The 23,457-nt window shown below is 40.5% G+C and overlaps 1 protein-coding gene across 1 annotated transcript in view; it reads left to right on the top strand.

Annotated features, from left to right (window-relative positions):
• The window catches only part of LRP1B (LDL receptor related protein 1B), a 1,375,759-nt gene that overhangs the window by 1,175,225 nt on the left and 177,077 nt on the right, over positions 1-23,457 (top strand). The window contains exons 63-66 of the mRNA XM_006028602.1: positions 6,749-6,842; positions 11,528-11,644; positions 11,773-11,892; positions 13,106-13,225. Coding sequence (XP_006028664.1) covers positions 6,749-6,842; positions 11,528-11,644; positions 11,773-11,892; positions 13,106-13,225 — 451 coding nt within the window. The remainder of the gene's footprint in view (positions 1-6,748; positions 6,843-11,527; positions 11,645-11,772; positions 11,893-13,105; positions 13,226-23,457) is intronic.

Below are 23,457 nucleotides of genomic sequence, written 5' to 3'. Positions count from 1 at the left end.
AAAGAAAGTAAAGAAATCTATAACCTACAGTAAAGAAAACTATGCCAGTGTGCAAACCCCCCCCCCCAATCATTATCTTCCTTTTCAAGTATTATTAGATATATAGTTTTCCATAGGTACTTCCTTTGAACATTTCAGAAGGTCCAAATGCCAGCTTCTGATAAAAAACAAAAATAATTAAAAATGTGTATCTAAACTTAAAATGTTATTGAAAAACATAAGAGATTTCATAAAGTTTGGGAGCTTGAGTTTGAGGTAGCAATAGTTCCACCACTGAAAGAGAGTCACAGTTTCACATGGGGCTTTCTTTCAAAGGATCAAAAAATCTCACACACTACAAGAGTGAGGGCATGGCAATATTAACACACAATATTTCTATTCTGGCTTCAATGGAATGGGTTGTTTGAAAAGATGTGTAATTAAGCAAGAATTTTCTACTAGCTTCTGATATGTTTTAGTATTCATACAAGATTCAGCTGGGATATTCATTCTTGATCTGGTCAGTTTATATTGCTTGGTGTGAGGGAAAACAGCAAGTGCTTTTCATCAAGAACTTCCACATTCCATGTTTTTATAGGCTTCACCACAAAGAAAGCTTAATTTATAGATGACACTGTAATATAATTATGATAATAAGCATACAGTTCTGGGGATCACAGCTTTATTAGAGTTTCTCCAGAATATGTGATCAGACTCTACAAGGAACACCTTAGAAATGTGGTAATAGCCCACAATATTCCATCAAATTCTCCCTTTGAGTATCTTTAGAGTATCTTCAGTATCTTTAAGATTAATCAGGGAAATGAAATATGTAAACCTGTGCATGACCTTTCTAGTTCTTGTCTTCAGAAAGGCAAGATTTGTGTTTAAATTTTCTAGTTAGTTACTTCAGAAAGATATATTTTTTAATTAGTTCCTGTGCTGTTGCTGTGAGAGAGACTCTATTCTTACTGCTACAGCAAGTTTCTTGTTCAAGATAAGCTCTTCTTCCACAAGTCCTAGGAAACAGTTATACCCTAGGACACTCCTTTTGAAGTTATTGGCATAAATAAGGATTTCTAGTTCTCTAGAAATATATCTCAAAAGCACGTGGAGTGCACACACTAACAGGACTCTGCTTATATCATTCAAACAAAAAGTCTGAGATGCAATGGCTTCAAGCTGTTGCAGGCATGAGGTTAACATCCTAAACTAGTAGGCATACAAGGCATATAGGAAAATGGCCACAGAAATCCCTAGGGACTTTGAGGAAAAAGTGTAAGAGCTTTACCTAAGACAGATATGCAAAGGAATGTGTTTTCTTCTCCACCGGCAACCTTTACAAGGAAAGTGCTACAAGGTTGGTTCCCATATGATTCCTTTAGTTAACAGAGATCCTTTTTCCTATGGGCGGGAAGTTTAATTTCTGACTATTATTTTAGTATGCTAATTAGAACCCTGCTTAATCTCCCCCCCTCCATTTCTGTGATTCACTCTTTGCTAATCCTTGTCAGGGATGAATGAAGATGAAAGCATTTCAAAATTTTCTTCCTTTTAGCATCCTTTATTTTAGTAATGTTATATGGCCAGAACACAAGCTGATGTTCCTTCCTTTAAAGAAGTCTTATACATACTTTTTAAGATTAGTTAATATATAAAGTTGTCTCATTACTAACAATTTGTTGTTGCTAGAGTTTATCTACAACTTTAAAAAATTGTTGAAGAGCAGAACTTCATCATCAGCTTTAAGCAGCAACATTAGAAAGTGTTTGCATACCATAGGTATGGCTTTAGAGCCATGAAAGATCTTTGTGCTGCTGAAAGAAAATTATGATATATTTCATAGTATCATAGTACTTAGGGTCAGAAGGGACCTAAACAGATCATCAGGTCCGACCCCTTGCCCTGGGCAGGAATGGGTGCTAGGGTCACATTACCCCAGCCAAATATCTGTCTAGCCTCCTCTTGAAGACCCTCAAGGTAGGAGAGAGCACCGCCTCACTTGAGAGCCCATTCCAGAGCCTGGCAGCCCTGACTGCCAGTAAAGTAATGTCTCCTGATGTCCAGCCTGACCCTTTTCTCTAACAATTTTTGTCCGTTATTCTTAGTAACAGAGCCTCCCACAATTCCTGCTGGTCCCCCCGGTGAGTTTGTAAACGGCCACCAGATCCCCTCTCGGCTTTCTCTTGGGGAGGCTAAATAGATTCAGGCCCTTTAGCCTCTCTTTGTAGGGCCTGACCCACTGCCCCTTGACCACGTGAGTGGCCCTCCTCTGCACCCTCTCAATGCTAGCCACATCCCTCTTGAAGTGCGGCACCCAGAAATGGACACAGTACTCGAACTGTGGCCTGACCCATGCTGCATAGGGGGGAAAGATCACCTCCATAGACCTGCTTGTACTGCATCTGTAGATGCACAACAAGGTCCAGTTAGCCTTATTGACCACTTCCTTGCATTGGCGGCTCATGTTCATCCTGGAGTCAGCAATGCCTCCGAGATCTCTTTCTGCCACTGTGTTGACAAGAAGGGTGTTTCCAGACTATAAGTGTGTTGCTGGTTCCTTCTCCCTAGATGCAGTACCTTGCACTTCTCTGCATTGAATTCCATCCTATTCTCATCTGCCCACCTCTGTAATTTGTCTAGATCTAGCTGGATTCTGTGCCTCCCATCCAGCATACCCACCTCGCCCCACAACTTGGTGTTGTCAGTGAATTTGGACAGCTTGCATTCCACACCCACATCCAGATTGCCGATAAAGATGTTAAACAGTACAGGCCCCAGGACTGAGCCCTGGGGGACTCCACTGCCCACATCCTTCCAGGTCAAAAAAGACCCATCCACCACCACTCTCTGGGTACAACCATCTAGCCAATTTGCCAGCCATCTGGCTGTGTAGACATCAATGCCTACATAGATTTCTCATTTCAGCCTCTCTAAAATATCTATGTTGAAATCGTTTCTCCCATGTTTTGCTACCTCCTATTTTAGAACCTGTCCCTTTGCTGCCAGAATCCTCTGGGAGCATTCTTGACAATTTGATCATTTTGTTTGATCTTACCTTATATATGCATTCATGATCAGTGTTTCTTGTATTCAGTATAAGCCAGGGATCTTCTTCAGAAGATATGACTTGACAAATTTGCCAATTCATGTTCAACTTGATAGGAAAACTAATATATATATATATATATATATTCCCCATACACTGTTGGGAAAACAAAATTGCAGAAAACATAAGACGTTGCTTTTCCATTGATTCTATTACTTTTATTATTTATCAGAGAAATCAGACATGATATGTTTAAAGTCATACCGATTATTCTGTCTTAAATAGGTAATCCATAGTACATATCTCTTGGATATCTCAAAGGAGATTCCAGATCCTTTGATATATTTTCAGATATCTTTACACAAAAAGGCAGTATCCCTTCTGCACACCAAACTGGAGTAACTTTGTTTCATGAGTTTGATCACAGGCCATTGACTGCTTCTGAACTAGTATGTTATTCAAAACTACAGTGTATTTTTCTGCAGCTCAAAAAGTGTACATGGTAAACTGTTATCCCCAGAAACTGAAAAGATGGTTTCTAAGGACTGTAAATACTGTATATCTATTTTTGCCTCATTTCAGTTTAATTTATTATATTTCCCCATCTCTTCACGTCTTCAATTAAAATGCCATGTTGGCATATTGATTCAGTTTCACACCGCTAAAGACTCAAATTTACTGTCACAGGATTTTCTGAAGCATAGACTAATGACTTTCAAAGTGTTGATGGTTCCATCATTTGAAAATTTTGGAGAATGCTGCTTTATTTATTTTGGGCCTACCTGTCACTACAGTCTGCAATTTTAACTGGAAATGCTTGTGCAAGAAAAACAAAGGAACATAGGGCTTTAGTAGATCCATCATTGCAGTCCCAAAACCTCGTTCTCTTTTCAGAGGGAAAGGGCTCTGCACCTTAAATATTCAGACATTTTTGTTGGTTAGAAATAAAGAATTTAGGAAGTAACTTACACATCATGGAGACTTTGGGTGGAAACAGACATTTCCTGATGTCTCCTGTGTGCCTTGATAAAATTTTTTACGGTGGTACAAATTGTGAGCAAATAGATGTCACTACCCTTTGTCATGCCTCATCAAAGGAAAAGCAATGATGTGACAAAAGGTAATAATGGACTCTGCTGTTTTGTTGCAGCAGACATTTATTAGCTTGGTGTTAGGAAAGTAGAAGCAGCCTGAGCTGCTCCTAATCTCCATCCATCTGGGCGGATACTCCAGGAGCTTGAGGGCCCCTCAAGCCCCCAGAGTGCCTGCCCACTCTCCCTGCTTACAGAGAGGCATCTGAGGGAATCTCAGGATGCTTCTCCATAAGTGGGAAGTCAGGCCCACCCTGCAACGACTACAAGAACAAGTCTAACTGAGCAGAAGAAGCAGGGAGATCACATTGCAACTTTTCAAGATGTGATGTGTTTTGCCCAATGAAGTGGATTAGCTGTGCCACATCACCTTATGGCATAGCATATCGGCTTCATTTGGCAACATCTATTTCTAGCCCTTGATAATCAAGCCAAATGGCCCTATAGGGGGCATGCATGCTCACAATGGATGTGTTTACATGAGACACTACTGCACAGTGATTACTGTGCATTTATTTAGTACTTTTATAATCAAGTACTAATTAAGTGCTCAGTAACCAATAGTGTCAGCAAATGGCTTTTTAGTGATGCTACTGTGCAGTAGCCTAATAATACTCTGCAGTAACATATTAACACTGTTTGTTCTGTGATGTGTTACAATTATGCAGTTAGTGTCTCATGTACATGCGCCCAATGAGTACTTCGACTCTGAAAGATTCCTGGAGGTTATGAGTTGTGTGTATGATGTTTCATGAAATATCCCACAAATGGAAGCACATCTAGTAAGCCTTTTTAAAAATATTTTCTTACAAGCAAAGTTTTGTTGTTCATGTCATCCATAGTTTTTGGTTTGTTTTTTTTTACAGTCTTCAGTCTCATTTTCCACAAAAGAAAATGAGTAATATTTCTATAAAAGAGAAAAAGCTCTTTTTTTCTCCCTGAAAATATTCTGTCAAAGATTATCTGCTATCTGTTTAGAACTTATTTTGTAAGATGTTTAACTGTTCCAGCTTCTTCCTGCTTCTTTCTCGGGACATTTTTGTTCCACTTTTATCAGTTTGATTTGATTGTAACCATAGAATGTCTTCCCCACACTCATAGTCATAGAAATATAAGGAAAACATTGAAATCAACTTATACTCTGCAGAAAGAATGGCCACAATGAGCCTACTTCATGTTCTGTCCTGTTATTACTGCTGCCTGTCTCTGGGGCCAAGTTTACTTTAAAATAGTTAGTTCTATTAGTCACATATTGAGAAAATAGGGCTCAAGAGCGAGAACTGTATTGGAATGATCTATTCAGATAAGAAAAATAGCAGGTTAGTAAAGTTTTCTTTATGCTTATGTGAGAGTAATAACCATGCATTATTAAGTCTTCTATTTATCTATGAAATGGATACTGTATGGGCAGTAGTACAAATTTCTCAATGCTTATCCTATTGATATACCTCTACACTTTTCACAAAGGGACCACTTATTCCTTTCGCATTCTGCTGAGATGGTAAGCAACTGTGAGTTAGATAACAAGTTTCTGATCTGGAAAACTTCTCTACATAGTCACTCAGAGACCATCGTACATAACCACAAATGAATTTTAACTTCTGTTCATTAGCAGCCTGAGAAATCTTATATGTGGATCGATTACCTAGGAAACATAGAATAATAGAAAAGTAGAGCTGCAAGAAAACTCAGTAGATCTCAGTCAATTGCATGCCAAAGATGCTCATAAAAACTTTCAAGAATGGAGATTTCATCAGCTCTCTGGATAGCCTGTTCTAATGTTTTATCATCTTCATAGTAATAAAGGTCTTTCTGGGTGCGTCTACATATTGCCGTATGTATATAAGCAAGTGTATAAACAAGCACTAAATGACTGCACAGTAATGACTACACAGCATCCCATATAAACTTGACTACTGTTTTTAAAATAAAAGAAGAAAAGGTATGCTCAGTCACATGTCCCATTGCCTGCTGGATTATAAACCATTTTTTTTGTTGGCTCCTAAAATTTAGATGATACTGTTAACACATAAAAACCCTAAGATAAATGACCTGTTTCCCTAAATGAAACACAATCCTCGTCTTGATGTTACTGGGAAAGGATTTTGTAGTTTCTGATCAGCTCATGGAAGGCCTCATTAGAAAAAGTCAACACATAAACAATGAATATTAGCATTAGAATGTCTTGCATTCCTATCTTGGTTCTAATGAAGAAATGGAATTGCTTTAAAAAAATAAATAAAAATATTTATTCATGTGAAAAAAATGATTTACAGTTATTTTTTTCCCATTCGAAAATAGGATTAAACTATTATGGTTTAAGAAGGTGAAATAGCTGCTTAGAACTGAAAGAAAAGGACCAAGTCATAAAATGCTGTAAAATTAGACAGTTACCCTGTCTACAATGGAGCTTCACTGTTTTATGCAGCTGGTAATATAATTTGAAACTTTCCAGAAGATGGGCAGCTTTTTAAAAAGTGTCTCCTAAGACAAAATCAAATAGCAGAAACAGATTAAATGAATAATGATTTTATGCTTGATCAATTTATCTAAGCCCTCATGCATTATTTGGTGTGTAAGAAAAATATTCATATTTTAAGTCTTTCCTCACCCCCTCTTATTTTTATAGTTCCGATGCAAAACTGATAAATGTATCCCCTTCTGGTGGAAATGTGACACTGTAGATGACTGTGGAGATGGATCAGATGAACCTGAAGAATGCCGTATGTATTACAAACATTTTGAATTATTTTTTCCCCAAGAGATTTCATATGTAAGGGACCATAATATAAAATTGAGGAATTTAGATGATATGGTCACTGTTGTATGCTAGCTGTCATTTGGTAATGCTTGCCAAACTATAAACACCTTTTTCTCATGTTTTAAATCTTTCTAGGGGAAAAATATGTATACTTGTATTTGTAAGATTTTAGAGTCCTCCTTGTACTTATCTGAAAATAGAATAAAACTTGCTAATTTCTAGAGTTCCCTTTTATCTGTAGATAAGCAACTCTGCTAATTTCAAATACATAGATTTGGATTGATGGGAATATTTAACATAAGTAAAACATAAAGCTCTGTCACAGACTAATTGTTTAGTATAACTTCCTGAGAAGTAATATTTGTTCAACTTTTCTCTTGCAAAAAATTCTGAATAGGTTTCAGATGGTATGCGACTTTCAGTGCATACATTTTCCTACTTTTTACTAATGCCACACAATGAAATTGGGAAGGGAGGGGAGATGAGAGCTCATAAACCTGGTATAAATGACTCAAGATGCTTTAAAAAGTCACATTACCTAATCTAACTTTGTCAAAGGGACCCATAGTGATGCAAAATTAGCATTCTTTTTGATCAGCTTTCACAGTTCATAGAGTAGTCACTAATATTCCCCCTGTTGAGCTGTAGATATGCTGTGTTTACTCAACACTGTGTTTACTCAATTAGCAGACAAGGAAAAGCCCCTCACCATACAATTGAGCATGTGGCAGCAAGGGTGGAGGGGAGGGGGCCAGCAGCTGCTGCTGCTCTGGCCCCAACCCAGGGTTGAGGGTAGAGCTGGAGCCCCAGATGCCACAGCCCCCCTCATTCCCCTACTGCCTCATCATGCCGTGCTACTCCTCCTCCACAGCCCCTAGTATCCCCCCACACACACCAATGCTCCCTCTCTCTCCCCCTCTACTACAGTCCTCCTTACCTTTGCTCTGTGCCACCAAGCTCTGACCCTGCTGAGCCTGGGGCATGGAGCATGGCTCCAGCCTGGCCCATTACCAGTCGGGGCATGAACCAGAACTGCTGTTCCAGCCCTGCCCCATAGCAACAGCACTGGCTCCACACCACTGCTGCTGTGGGGACAGGCTGGAACAGCAGTGTCATCTCTGTGCCATTGCTAAAGGGCAGGGTGGAGCCATACACCATGCTCTGGGTTGCGGGAATGATGGAGCCTGCCATTGCAGAGCAAAGGTAAGGTGGTGGGGTGGGGGGAAGGGTGTTGAGGAACAGGTGGAGGTGGGGTGAAACTTCAGGAGCAGAAAGATGGGAGGAATGAGGGTAGGGATCTGATGCTGTGGTTGACCACACAGGGGAGGAAGAGGGAACAAGAGAAGGGGGAATTGGGGCAACCTGAGGCTTCAGGCAGGGGAGCAGGCACAATGGAGGGCAAGAGAGGGGACAGGCAGCAGGAGGAAGCTGACTACCTTTCTCACTACCTGTCCTACCACCTCCATACTGCCTGCCCTCTACAACCTGTCCCCCACTGCCTGCCTCATTACTGCCCCCCTCATCACCGGTCCCCCTACCACCTGCAGGAGTGGGGGAGGAATGAACTTAAGATGATCCTCAAATAACTGGATTCCATACATGGAAAATTATAATACATTTCTAAATGTTCTTGGTGTGGAGTCTAATTATTGGTGGGGGGGTGGGGGGTGTTATCTTACATTCAGAGTTGTCTTGTATTTGAGTAAATACAGTATTATAATTTCTATTGCACTGTGACTAATTTTTAATGTCAAGATAATGATGGTTCTTCTCAATCCATACATAATTCAATGACTGACATAAATAAAAGGATCAAAACTACTTTCTATCTTCAGTTCATACACAACAGAAAATATTTAACCTTGCTGCATGTTGCTTGTGACTTCCTATGACAGACTTTTCATATGAATTTTGTGCCTTAATAATCATAATTCATATCTTAACTAAGAAATGGGGCAAAGCAGAGTGAAGCTCTATGCAAAGCTCTATGCAAAATGCTTCTGATTTGTTTTTGTGATGTCTTTTTCATGGTCACAGGTTCAACAATACAAGAGTACCTGATCTTTTCACTGTTTATGATTCAGGCTACTTTTCTTTATTTATTGGCTGAGAACTCTGAACCTACTGACTTGGAACCTACTGACCCTTGTTTTTACCAAATGGACAGTGCAGTAAATGACATTTAGTATTTCCAGCCCAGGTTTTTCAATTTTTGCAACAGAAACTGTAGAGCTCTTTTGACTGTTATTCCATTTGTGAACAAAACTAAGAAAATGTAATACTCTGAATTTAATTGAATTTATTGAATTAATTGAATTGACCTGATGAAGAATGTCTTGCTTTCACAAGCTTGTCTAACTCGTTCCAACCATGCAGTTGGTTCAATAACAGATATTACCTCTGACAAAATCCTTGAATCTTGAATTTAAGTATTTTTTTATTAAGCTGCATCTGGCTCTGCATTAGTTGTTTATAAAATAGCCTGTAGTAGTAGATTGATTTTAGTTTGCTCTTTTTTAGTTTGGTGTTACTCATTAAGATTCAGTATTAACTATTAATTGATCCCAACAAACTCACCAGCTGTTTCTTGTGATAGTTAATAGGTTGGGCAGGCCAGAGCAAGCTTTATTCAACTAACAGTTACCTTTTTTGTTGGATATCGTTAAAGAACTTTAGTTCCTATGATTATGTTCCTCTCAATATCTGATGCCATCTATAAATGTGTGAGATTTGAAATCACGCTTTCCAGGAGGTCTTCCTACATTTAAGAACCTGAGGGCACATATGGTTTTGTAAACTTGTTCTGTCTTCAGAATAGCTTAGTTAAACTGTGTGCTTAGTCACGTAGTTTCATAATAGAATGTAAAAATGTGCATAAATAAATGTGCTTCTTTGTCTGGAGTTGTAACATTAATTGTTGTTGCCTCATTCTTTTCACTCATCTTATCACTCATCTGGGAAAAGAGTCCAGAATGTTTATATAAATCAGGAAATCATTCTATACTATATTCACACTAGGATTTCAGTACTGTAATACAGGGGTTGTCAACCAGGTGTATGCGTACCCCTGGGGGTACTTGGAATGGCCCCAGGGGGTATGCACAGTAGTGCAGGGAATCTGTGTGCGACAGCCACATGGAGCAGTGAATGACGGCAGTGACCACTGCGTGCAAGCTTCCCGTCCCCCTCCACCACCATTTACTACTTCACACGGCCACTGCGCACCACATCCCCGCCCCCTTGCCACTGCCATTCACTATTCTGTGCTGCCACCATGTGTTGCTTCCCCATGCTGCCGGCTTCATGTCCAGCCTGCCATCAGCACCCTCCTCTTCTGTCTGGAAGCGATACCCACCAGAAAGGGTATATTCCTAAAAAAAGTTGAAAACCCCTCCTGTAATATATTGTTACAAATCTTACTTGGTACATATCCAGAATATACTTTTCAGTCACCATATTATAGGTTTTACATACCATTTGTAGGGGCTTCAGTCAAATCTAGAATTCATGGGATATCATATTTATGTAATAATCCTTTCAACAATAATAACTCCTGTTCTTCACATTTTCTAGAGAGGACAGAAAGTATTCTTTAAAAGAATTTTTTTGTCATACCTGTTTAACAGCTTGTCAACACAGGTAGTTTACCTGGGAATTCCTTCCCAATATATAAACTCATGGTTTCCATCCATAATAATACATTTTAGATTAGCATCATCTTCCTGATCCAAATCGATTCTTCAGTTTAAGTTAATACTGCCACTTCTGAGAATTTCTTTCTGATTAACAATGAGCTGGGCACAATGTAACCACACCATCAGAACTTGTGAAGAAGTAGTAATTTAAATAGTTGCAAGACTTCCAGAATCTCTTTCTTAGTATCTGTATGGAAAGTGTACTTTCAGTAATTATGTAAGAAGTGTGTGTTGCAGCTAATAATCCCTTTCAAGCAATTGGAAGTACAGGGGTTAGCACTCTGTGTCATTCTTGAAATACAACTATACAGTTGTCATGCAAATTAGATCTTCAGCCTTAGAGCTGAGGTTTTATCATTGAGATATGTGTGTTCTGTTATGGTTTAGTAACTACTGCATACTCTAAGACTATACATTCTAATTGAAAATCTACTTATAAGTAGATTTAATAAGTCCATTGAAAAGTAATAACATTGGCACATTACCATCCCTGTAATAGTAGTGGTTAATTCCTCTGTACTAAATGATTTTTTTTTCACCTCAGTCTTAGGTTAAAGATTTTTTTTCTTAATTAAAAGTAATAAAAATACATTTAGAAAAATCCAAATGATTTCATGTAAAAAAAATTCTCATTATGAGGTGATCGAAATGCCGCAAAAATCAATGAGAATCTTTTCAGTGATTTCACTGAGCTTTTAATCATTCCATGTGTTTGATTTGCTTATTTACAAAGGGAAAATAAGACCTCTCACATGTCTATTTTTACTTGTTTTGTCTAGAGTAAAGCAGGCAGGGGGCTGGACTCGATGATCTTCTGAGGTCCCTTCCAGCCCTAACGTCTAAATGTCTATGAATATATAGCAGAAAAGCATCATTAATAACTTTATAAATCTTCTGTAACTGTGTACGTTTTATATATGTTTTTCCTTCTCTCTGCCCATTGCTCCCTCAGCTGAATTTAAATGTCAACCAGGACGTTTTCAGTGTGGAACTGGACTTTGTGCTCTTCCAGCTTTTATCTGTGATGGAGAAAATGATTGTGGAGACAACTCTGATGAGCTCAACTGTGGTAGGTGATTATAGCGAGTATCAAATTCAAATACTGACTAAAATCCTTAATTAACCTGATTTAACTTAGGTCTTTTAAATTCTATTGAGAAATTCATCTGAGATTTTTTTTTTAAACTTATCTTCCAGATACTCATGTTTGCCTGTCTGGTCAGTTTAAGTGTACAAAGAGTCAGAAATGTATCCCAATAAATCTGAGATGCAATGGACAAGATGACTGTGGTGATGAAGAAGATGAACGAGACTGTCGTAAGTTTTGTTTAAAGAGTTATATACTGACCACTGATGGAGAGTTTTAAATAAAGATCTTAAAAGATGGATATAAAAGCATTGTAGCACAATGAAAACAGCTAATTCTTTGGGCTGCCAGGCGTATGGAACTCGATATACTGTGGGTACACCAAGAGGAATCAAATACCTCCATTGTTGACTTCATTTTTTTTAAGTCAATGAAAAGTAGAACATTACTTTTAGGAAATAAATTGAGTCTTTTATTTGGGTTAAATTACACATTATTATTATGATCATCCTATTGCCAATTCATACCTGTTTCTTGGTCTTTCAGCTTTCATATTTTGTCTGATAGCAATACACAATAGACACGCTATCTATAACCCTTGACTGAGACTGAGAAGGGGTATAGATTTTAGAACTCTTTATCCCATGGTATACCTCTTTGGAGATGATAGAGTTCTCTTTTTTTTAGGTGTGTCTATACACATTTTCCCATACAACACAATGGTATTAAAGCAATTTAATAAAAAGAGAGAAAATGCCATTAAAAGACGTGTTTTCACTCAGCATACTTTCAATTGTTTTCTAATATTACTCAGTATGTAAACTAGCTCTGATATTTTCAGCCTAGTTATAAAACAAAAACAGTCAGATAGCTTACATTTCATGAGTGTAATACTCTGTCTGTTAACCGACTGGAATGACTATTACCATCATGCTGTTATTTAGAGACTGCCTTTCACTCAACCTGCTATTCACGACCCCACTGATCCAGGACAGCAGTAGCCACTTTCAAAAACTTTGTCCAGGTCTGCATACACAGCTGCCTCTCCATGCCTGAAGAGCAGGCTCATGAGGATGCAAAGACCATTTCATGATGATCAGTAGCATCACTTCAAAGATCTAATGACCTAGTTCAGATACAGCTTTTGGCAAATTATGGTTAGTTCATGCCAAGTCTTAGTGAGGCCTCTTGTTAAAGTCCATAAGTAATTTAACTATTACCAGGGCCGGCTCATCCTATCCTGTGAAACCTGCAATCTATATATATAAAGTGGTGTTTCATTTTAATCACAGAAAAATGTGGATTTTGAGTTACTTTTTTTAATCTGAAAGTTGGGGATTTTTTTTTTTTATCGGAGAAAACTTTGAAGCTCTTTTATCAAATAAAGTATTTGAGTATTTATCAGAAACTTCCAGCTTTAATAATAACTCTCTTTCTTTAAAGCGGAAAACAGCTGTTCTCCAGACCATTTTCAGTGTAAAACTACAAAACACTGCATTCCTAAGCTATGGGTATGCGATGAAGATCCAGACTGTGCTGATGGATCAGATGAAGCAAATTGTGGTAAGTAACACAACAGTCACATAAAGAAGTCCAGTAGAAACCTTTTTGTGTTCAAAGTGTGACAGCTTGTTTCACATTTCCAATACTAATAACTTTCTAGGTGTTCTTCCTCAACTGACTCCTAACCTCTCCCCCCCACTTTTTTTTAATTCCCTTATTATAATTTTCACTTTCATGGAAGAGAAAAGAGGAAGTTGAAATGACACTAAGCAAATTCAAGTCATTATTTGATAATAACCATTTGATAGAATTATTGTATCCTACTTCCACCTGAAGCACATCAGGGTTTATGAGAAAAAAACTGCTTTATTTTATATAGTTCCTTCTTTGACAGCAGGTATATAAAACAGTTTGCATCTGTTATGGACTATATTTAATTCTTCTTTCAGAATTATCCAGCCCTGATACGTTTTTCTACTTATTTTTGTCTATTGCAATCAAATACATAGCAAAAACCCAAATAAATAATAGTTTTTGGCATTCTGGAGTAATTGTATTAAGCATAGGATGTATAAATTAAGACCTTTGTGTGTCAACAAACACAGGAGTGCTGAAGCTGAAGGTCTCATAGGAGAGCTCTCTTAAAGGTATTTGGTCTTCAGTGTCATAAAATATTTCTTGAGTATGGCGTGTGTAGATGAAACGGGGGCCCTAAATTGAAGCAATGGATTTTTAAAAAATCACTTCAGTTTGGGGCCAATTTAACCTCCATGTCACGCACATACCCTGCTGACTTACCTGCTTCTCCAGCAGGGAGGGGAGGGCGAGCTGCCAGCAGGTGGAGCAGTCCTTGGGCTGCAGAGGGGGCTGCTTGTGTTTCCCTCTGTGGCAGCGGTGGCCCTCCCTCAGGCGGCACCCACCCACAAACACCTGGCTCAGGCAGTCCTGGGGGGGCACTGCACTGCAGAGGGACACACTGGGCCCCCACACAGCTCAGGGAGGCAGGCTCCAGGGTAGGTGAGGCGGGGGGCCAGAAGATCAGGCTCACTGCTTTTCTTGGGTGGAAACTGCCTTCCCAGGCTGCTGCCAGGCTGCCTGCAGGGCTTCCTGCAGAGCCACAGAGCTGCACAGAGCCTGGTGCTTTGCTCTGGAGCTGTAGGGGCAGCAAACTAAAACTCCTCGGAGTTTTAGTTTGTTGCACCCCAAGTCATTTAAGGCACATTATGCTGCCAAATTTCCTACAGCAGCTGGAATTAATGTGCAATACATCGCTGAGGTGTGCAAACACTGGCACCATTAAAGTGGTGCAAAAACATTTAACTTACTTTAAAGTGTCATGCACACATGCCCCTCATTTCATCTACACATGACCTATGATTCAACCTTCAGGTTGCTTAGCTCTTGAATGTTGTAATGTGTTCTGTCAATTCAACAGCAAATAGAAACTCTCTTATTTTCTTTGGCAGCAGTTCATTTTTGTTGTTTGTTGTCCTTCTTTTCACAAAATGTAAAATATTTATCATTTGTTCTACTTACCTGAAAAGTAACTTTAAAGGCTTTTTAAATGGTAGGAGATAATTTGAATCATTTTTCCTGTAACAGCTGATGTCATTTAAAACCATATCATAGCACAGCAATTCATGATCTTTTTAACCTTTGGTTTGGTTTGGTTTGGTTTGGTTTGGTTTGGTTTGCATCACGATGTTTTGCTTTTCTTTTTGTTTTTATTGTGGCAAGTAAAGGAAGTGGAAGTAACTTTGTTAATTATTTCATTTAAATTTGTTTAACTTATGTGGCACATTGACATTTATAATGATTTAGGATTCAAATACATATATGTTTGAAAAAAAAAGATTTGGTTCCCATTTAATCATATTTAAATTAAATAATAACATTAACCAACCAGTCCTCCCAACATGCACCTGTACTTATCCCCATTTTACAGATGGAAAAACAGAAAAATAGAGTGGTTAAGTACTTTGCACAAGCTAGTTTTCCGCATCCTGCACGTTGAAATTAAAAATACCTGTCATCCAATTCCTTGCTCAAATTATTACCTTTTTGGGGGTGTAGAGCGGGGACACTGGAATGAGGTATATGTTTTTATATTGTAACATGAGATCATGATCTGCAAAATATTAAGGAACCACTTACCTATACCATACTATATTGTCTCTTGAAGACAGATGTTACTACTATTATATACTTTATTTTCAGTACCAAAAAGGAACAGTTGGGTACAAAACTGTAGATGTTGTCTTAACAGGCTCTTGTAGCAGCAAGGCCAACTGTAGAAACTACAATAAATGGGAAAGTGCTGAAAAAAAATTATACAGCTTAATATTTTGTTTACTTTGAATTGCTTATTTCCACCTTGCCTTCCTATTTTTAGAGTGGAAAATAATATAAATAGGTGACTTGAAGTGAAACAGCATTATAATACTAATAAAAAATAGCAACTACATACATATCTGTGTGTAGCTATATATATATCTAAATGTTTGTTGTTTGAAATCATACAAAGAGTGTCACTACTGTAAGTAGCTAATGAAAATATCTAAAATAATTTGGAATAATCCATTTTATATTTAAAAGTCAATAAATAATTAACAGTAACATCATGGAAAATGAGATTTTGCTAACACTGTTAACTCTGGCAGCATTAATGACTTAGAGCAATACAGGACTCCCTCAGGGAAGCAGGAAGGGCTTAGGAATCTTTGTTAGGGAAACTTTGCAATGTTTTTCTTCTGTTCTTTAATCTTTGGAAAGGAAGGGAAGAGATTCCACAACCCTCTGCCCCATTGCTGTTCTGGTCCCTACTCCCAAAGAGCTATATTTCCTTTCTATGCACTATTCACTGGCCCTCAGCTTCTTATGGTGAAACTCCCTAAGGTTTTTACTCTGGAATAAGAAAGACTTCTCAGTGGGCATGTCTACACAAGACGCTTAATGTGCATTAGCCGAATATCACTGTGAAGTAGCATGTCATGGTAAAAACAGTGCTAATAGCCTATTGTGCAGTGTTATTAGGCTAATGTGAAGTAAGCATCACTAAATAGTGCACTGGAACTACTGCACAGTAACTCTAGGTACTGTATGTTTAGTAAATACTTTATTAAGGAAATACTAAACTTAATGCACAGGATCTATGACACTTGTAGAGTGTCCAGGGGGACAAAAGCACATCTGTAGTAAATTAAGTTAAATTATCTTAGGGTGAGTTATCTCTTGCCATGATATTGGATTTACCTACATATGTCACCTGAAAAACTAAGGTACCTCAATACTTTTCCTTTCAGGGCTGCATAGAGCTCCTCAACAGGGAACTCCTCTGAGCAAAAGTCTATAAGCAAGGCATTCATTGCAAGTTATGAAAATTTCTCCAAAATTTCTCCAAAATCTATCTTGGAGAGGGAGCATTAGAGGCACTCCACCTGCAGCCCCTTTTCTCCAAGCCTTCTCCAAACCAGGATGATCCCTGTCTGGGAAGGTGTGATGAGCAGTGGCTGTTGCACTCCTCCCAGTCCCCAGGTATGGGTAGAGGAGTAGAGCAGAGAACAGGTGGGGAGCAGCAGGCCTCTGTCCTTTTGCTTGGGTCCTAGTTTCCCAGAAGAGAGCAGGAGGAGCAGCACAGCAAAGTCCCTTACCTGCAGCAGTGGCTGCCCACCACCCTCCCAGACTGCTTCAAGAGGGAAGTAGAGAAGTGGAGCAAAACCCCCTCCATATAGTCCCCAGACCAGGTAGTGGCCCATGTGGGGAAAAGGTGGAGAGCAGCAGCTTGTTGCTCTACTTCCCTCTTGAGCAGACTAGGAGAGGAGTGAAACAGCATACAGACATTCATTCCTGTGAAACTCCATTGCAAAGGAGATCTTTCAGGTTGAAGCCTGGAAGACCATTCTCCTGACAGGAGAATGTTTTCCCCCGAGTAATTGAATGATTGCCCCTTGTTTCTACTGGAAAAGCAGCAATTCTCCTGGTAGAAATGTAATGTCTGTACATAGTCATGTCAGCCCAGATGGATGTTAAGTGGAACGTGACCATAAGTGGTCCGTGTTAAGTGGAAGCTATATATGACCATATAGCTTCCATGCAGTCAGTCCAGTGAAGTATCTTCAGTGCCGAAAAGCCCTATCATCACAAACTTCCATCACTAAAAATCTTCCATAAGTAATATTTTTTTTCAGTATATTTGAATCTGGGGTGTTTTTCTTTGATAGTTTGAGTTCTGGCTCATTTAGTGAGGTGTGGAGCCTTTACAGAAATCTTACTCTCCAAATAATACTCTCAGAACAAAAAATAGCATCAATATTTTTACATTGTTTGGTCAGAATAGGATTTACATAACATATTAACAAATGTGAACATTTTTTTCCCTCTAATTTGTGAATGCTGGCATTTGTGGATTTTTTAAAAAATGTAACACTTTACAACTGGCATTAGGCTGTATTGAGCATGTTAAACATACATTTTTGAAGGTCTGTTTAATTTCTTGGCACAGGGAGTTGGATTTCACTCTTGTGAAGTCCAGCAGTGGACACTTCAAAAACCACTGACTTGGAAAGATTAAATAAGAATTATTATCTAGGACTGCAGTAGCCAAGGTTAAAATCCTTGTGATGGTATGAAAAAGTGGCAATGTTGATACTGAAAATAATTTCTAGCCTTGAATCTGAGAACTTTTCATTTGTTTTTTACGTCGCAGTGGGATTTTCCTATCTTTTCACAATACATTCTTTGTCTCATTGATAACGGGGCAGATTTTAGTATCTGTCCCATGATGGACAGGGTTTGCTACTTATATTTCTGCACTAATTATGAAATTATTTTCAAAAAGACTGTGGACGTTCAAAATTTAAAGTATCTAGGCTATTTGTTTTCATCTCATGTAATAATGTGTGTAATTATCTATGATATTTTTGTTTAACCTGTTTCTGATGAAGCACCCAGATAGATAGTCCAAAGTAAAAAGAAATCCTCTCATTGTCTGGGATGATACTTTAGTTGCAAAAAATACAAATCCTTCTTCTAGAAATTGGCAACATACTTATTTTCCTCAAACAAGTCAAACAATATATACTTTACCATGGAATAAATGGAACAATAAGTGCAAGTGAAGTAGTGGTTTTAAAATTCTTCATTTCATCCTGTGACGTTTCAAAAAAATAAAAGGTTTATATTCGTTTTTTTTTTCATAATTGTATAAAGTATTGATCCTGAAACTTTTTTACAATTTTATGTTCATATAGACAAAACCTATTCATTTAAAAAAATACTTGAATGGGGCCTCCTAAAATTAAATTTATTTCCAATAATAATTATTGAAGCACTACACAGAAACACAGATTTTGCTCTCCTGCAAAGCAATGCTAGGAATTAGTGCACTGAACGGTCACTTCTTACATAGATCATTATCCTTAAATTTTGAACCTTAGTTGTGCTGTGATATATTTAAAAGAGAAGCATGGTAGAAAACTTTTTAATAGCTTCTGTTCCTTTGAAAACTTTATTAATTGAGCCATTCTCAGTGACTAGCATAATATGTTTTTCAAAGGTGAAATTTAACAAAGTATCTTAGATTAAATATTTGAAGAACATATGAATGTCTCTAGAACACTTTGAATTGAAATTGTAATTTTATCTTTACAGGAATGTACTGCAGAGTTTTTAATAAGATATATTACAAAAATATATTGTTCTTTTATTACACTAGAAGTTAATATTGTTCCCTTTAATTAGATTAAAAACGACAGCATTACAAGTCCGGATGAACTGTTTCACACTTTGTAAAGTTTTCTCCCTCTTTTAGATTCTCCTTCTTTTTGACCTTGTTGTTCTTAATTTCTTAGATGAGCTGTATGCAATCAAGTGATTTTAGCTGGTTTTAAGCACAAAACAAGAATACATATCCTACTTATTAAGAGTGGTTGTAAAGATCCTTTACAATAAGCAAGGATAAGTGATAGATAGTTCCTACTTGGCCAATTATTCAGCTAAAGTACAATTCTTTTCCACCTTATTTGGGTCCCTAAAACCTGTTATGGCATATATTTCTGCAATGTACAGTCATCTTACACATAAAACTAAGTCACACAAAACAGTGAGGAAGACTCACCCATTTTTATATTATCTGATTTTCATATACTTATGGAACTGTATCACACTTAATTGCCAAATAGTTCACAAAGGGCGTATCTACAAATTCATTAAAGTGTCATTATTACTATGTATTTAGTTTAGTACTTCCTTACTGAAGTACTAGCTGAATGTACAGTGACTATATTTACTGTGCATTAACACTGGCACACGGTTTTTATCTGGCAGTTACTGTGTAGTAGTCTAATAACACTGTGCAGTAGCTTATTAGTACACTTTTTGACTGGTTTCACTACTACACAGTGTTGTTAACCAACCGTGCAGTGTCTTGTGTTTACCCACCCTTAGAAACATAGTAGGTGGAGTAAGATCTGCTTTTTTTTTTTTATAAGCCAACATGAGGCATAATATTACAGGGAAAAGATTAAGTAAATACTTACAGATATATGGTTCTGGATAAGGGTTAAAGCCAAGCTAGGATTGACAAAAATGGAAAGAGTAACCCCTATCAGCAGCAGCATAGGAATGCACCAGGGCAGGGGGCAGAGATGAGTTTTGGTTGCCACCGTGGCCTCGTCCACACATATAGGCACGTGTGCTAGCAGCAGCTCAAATAGAAGCAGTGCAAATTTGAGCCGGGCTTTTTGCCTTAGCATACGTGGGACATGCATTTTGTTGTGGAGAAAATTGTGCCACTTGGGGCAAAATAACCCTGCCTGGCTCCTCCCAGAGCTACAGCTAGGGGGAGCTAGAGCCGGGGGCCAGCACCTGTGCTGTCTCCAGCAGTATAAAAAGATGCCCTGTCCTGGCCCCATCTGTACAAAAAGCTGCCCTGGCAAGCTCGCTACTGCTATTTGGGAACACTACCCCTTATGCCAGCTGAACTGCTGCAGCAAAATCCATTTTTTAAATACCCCAAAATCCATGTTCTTCCACAATTAGAACAAAAGACCACTCTATACACACACACACACACACACACACACACACACACAGACAGAGAGGAATAGAACAGTTGGGCAATGCATTATTGGTATATTTACAAGGTTAAAACAATTTGGAATCCTACCAGTGTTTCTATCATCATGATAAAATACATTCTTAATGTCTATGTGTGTTAATGTGTGCTTTTGGTTTTCTTCGCCTGTGATGGGAGGTTGTGGGGTTTGCAGGAAGAGGGTGGGAAGGGGTGTGAAGGAAGGTGGGTTGGTGTGTGGGTGGGTGTGGAGGGATATGGGTTGGTGTGTTGGTAGGTGTGGGGTGATTGCGAGGGAGACTGTGGGTGTGGGGGGAACTTGTGGGGGGGCTGCCCGAAGGGCCCCATCTCCCCCCTGCAGGGCCAAATCCCTCCCATGCAGGGTCCCAGGCACCCTGCAGGATCACAGCCCCCCATACAGGGCCACAGTTCCCCCCTGCAGGGCCACAGCCCTCCTGCACAGGGCCCATAACTTACCTCCTGCTACAGTGACTGTGTGCTGGCAGGGACCTACAGGGACCGCCCCATTAGGATCCAGCAGGGACCGTGTGCCGAGCCATGCCAGATCCTACCATCACTGGGGCCATCACACAACCAGGCCGGCCCGGTCCTATGGCAGCAGGGCCTGGTGCGGCACACAGGGACCACGTGCTGAGTTGCGCTGGGTCCTGCTGGCACTGGGGCCACTCATGCCCCAGGCCGGCCCGGTCCTATGATGGCAGGACCAGACACACCACGTAGGCCAGGACCTGTTGACATGAGACCAGGCTGGCCTGGCAGTGTGAGTGGCCCCAGTGCCAGCAGGACCCAGTGTGGCTCGGCACACAGTCCCTGTGCACTGCTCTGGGTCCTGCCTTCAGAAGCAATGCTGCCTGCCTCACTGTGCCTGCAGGGAGGTGTCCCATGGTGGGACTCGGCCCAGCCTGACTTACTAGTCCGGTTGCACTGGAGCAGGTCACATGGCTCCTGTATCTGCACAACCTGCTCCACCAGTGATGTGGCAGCTGCACACCACTGGCTCTGGCTGCTCACCCCCCTGCCACCTTCTCCCCTCACCACCCAGCAGCCCTGCACAGGCTCCCACAAACCTTCCCCCTCCCCAGCCCCAGCGGTGCCAGCGGTAGCAGGAAGCATGGTTGTGCCCTGCTGCAGGCATAGGTGGGCAGTGATGTGGCACTGTGTGGCCCGGACTCCTACATGCTGAATGGACCCAGTGTGGCTCATCCAAGGCCATGCAGTAGTGGGCCAGGCCAGGTCCATTCAGCAAGTAGGTGTCTGGGTCACACAGTGCCTTGTCACTGCCCGCCTATGCCTACAGCAGAGTGACAGCCATGCTGCCTGCTGCTGCCGGTGCCATGGGGGCCAGATGGGGGGAAAGCATGTGGCAGTCCCCGCCTGAGCTCCTCCATGTCCCCACCCACTGGGACATCCCCCCCACACCACTCCCCACACCAGTCAACACCTTCATCCACTCCTCATAGCCCCCAAGAACCCCATCCACTCTTCCCCTCTCCCTCTGCTGCTGGGGGACTGGCTGTGGGGGGTGCTCCATGCAATGCTTCTTGGCCCCAGAGTAGGGGTGGGGGGAGGCTCTGTTCCATGATAAGGGAAACTCTTCCCCCTCATCTTCCTCCCCTCACAGGGGCAGCAGGAGCACAAAGCTCAGCTGGGCAGTGTGCCGGTGTGAGGGGGTGGTGTAGGGACCCCTACACACTCCCCCCATGGCATTCAGCCCCCACTGCCTGGCAGTAGCAGCAGGCAGGGAGGTCAGGGCACTTATGCCCTGTGCAGGCATGGCTCCAGGCAGCACTGCACAGGGGAAGGGAGTGAAGCCTGCCTTATCCTCGTGGCTGTGCTCCCTGAGCCTGAGCCTGCATCTCCAGCCCTCACAGTGTGGGAAGTCCTGCACTGGAGCCAGCTGCTTCCCCCACTTCCCACTGTGCAGGTCCCAGCACTCTCCCGGGATTGGAGGGAGCCCCACCTCCTGCTTACCTGCAGGATCAAGCATGGGTCTTACCCTCTTTGAGGTTGGGTGTCCCTACACCCCACCATCCTCACACCCACACCCTGCCCAGCTGAGCTTCATGCTCCTACTGCCCCTCTTGGGGAGGAGGAGGAGGGGGAAGAGTTCCCCCCAGCATGGAACAGAGCCTTCCCCTGCCCTGGGGCGAGAGGAGTCAGGGGAAGAGTCCTCCTCTGGAGCTGGCCAGCATGACCACAGCGATGGGAGTGAGGCAGCTTCACAGAACCCCTCTTCCCACCTCACTAGAGTGTGGGGAGGAGGAGGAAGAAGAGTCCTGCCAGCACCAAACAGGGCCCCCCTCCTGGCCTCATGGTGGTGGGGGAGAGGTAGGAATGGAAAGAGTTCCCTTCTGGGGCCGGGCAACCCTGTGTGCCTGGATTACTTCCAACTGTCAGGGAGCTGCTGGGGTGGGCCTGCCAGGGCCTGGCTGTACCCCTGCTCCTCAGCTCAGTTTTCCTGTGGAAGGGAGGGATTTAGCACCCCCAGGCTTCTGGCTTGAGCTATTGCAGGCATGTACTGAATGTTTATCCACTTGGAAAGCGGCTTACTCTCTGCAGGTTAGACTCACCTGTAAAGGCTGAATCAAATCAGGCTCAGACTTTTTGAATGTCTGTCTCTAGCCTTAGTGTGAATATCTCATGTACACAATCTTTTGGGCAATGTATAATACTGCCCTTTTTCATACTGCATAGTGTCACACTGTAGAAGGGTTTTACTATGACTAAGTGTAATACAATTCTCCTTCTGTTGTAATCATTAAGAGCTTGCTTCCTAGGTTTTCTGACAGTCATTTCATATTTTCATTGTTCAGGATGAATTTTTCTTTTCTCTCTAGACTTCCTTGAACACTTCTCCCAATTTTGTTACAATGGTTGGGTCAAATACTTTTAACACATCATCTGTAGCTTCATATTCTGTCTACTTGTTTTACAGCTTCTTAATTGTGATAGTTATGTCCATCATCTTTATTGAATTGGTTTTCAAGTACTGAGATTGGGTTGGTCCTATTGAAAACTTTGAGATATTCTATCCATCTATTTTTCTCTTCTATCTTATTTGTGAGCATGTTATCATTTTTGGTTTTGAGTGATTCATTTAGCTCATTTCCATTGACATTTCCACACATTTTTAATCACTTGATAAACAGCTCTTTAGTCTTCTACTACCGGTTTCCCTCATTTTATGCTGTATATGCAT

The sequence above is a fragment of the Alligator sinensis genome, unplaced genomic scaffold (genome assembly GCF_000455745.1).
Source record: "Alligator sinensis unplaced genomic scaffold, ASM45574v1 scaffold533_1, whole genome shotgun sequence".
Lineage (NCBI taxonomy): Eukaryota > Metazoa > Chordata > Crocodylia > Alligatoridae > Alligator > Alligator sinensis.
Note: the sequence above shows the minus strand (reverse complement) of the source record. Positions and strands in the feature narration are given on the sequence as shown.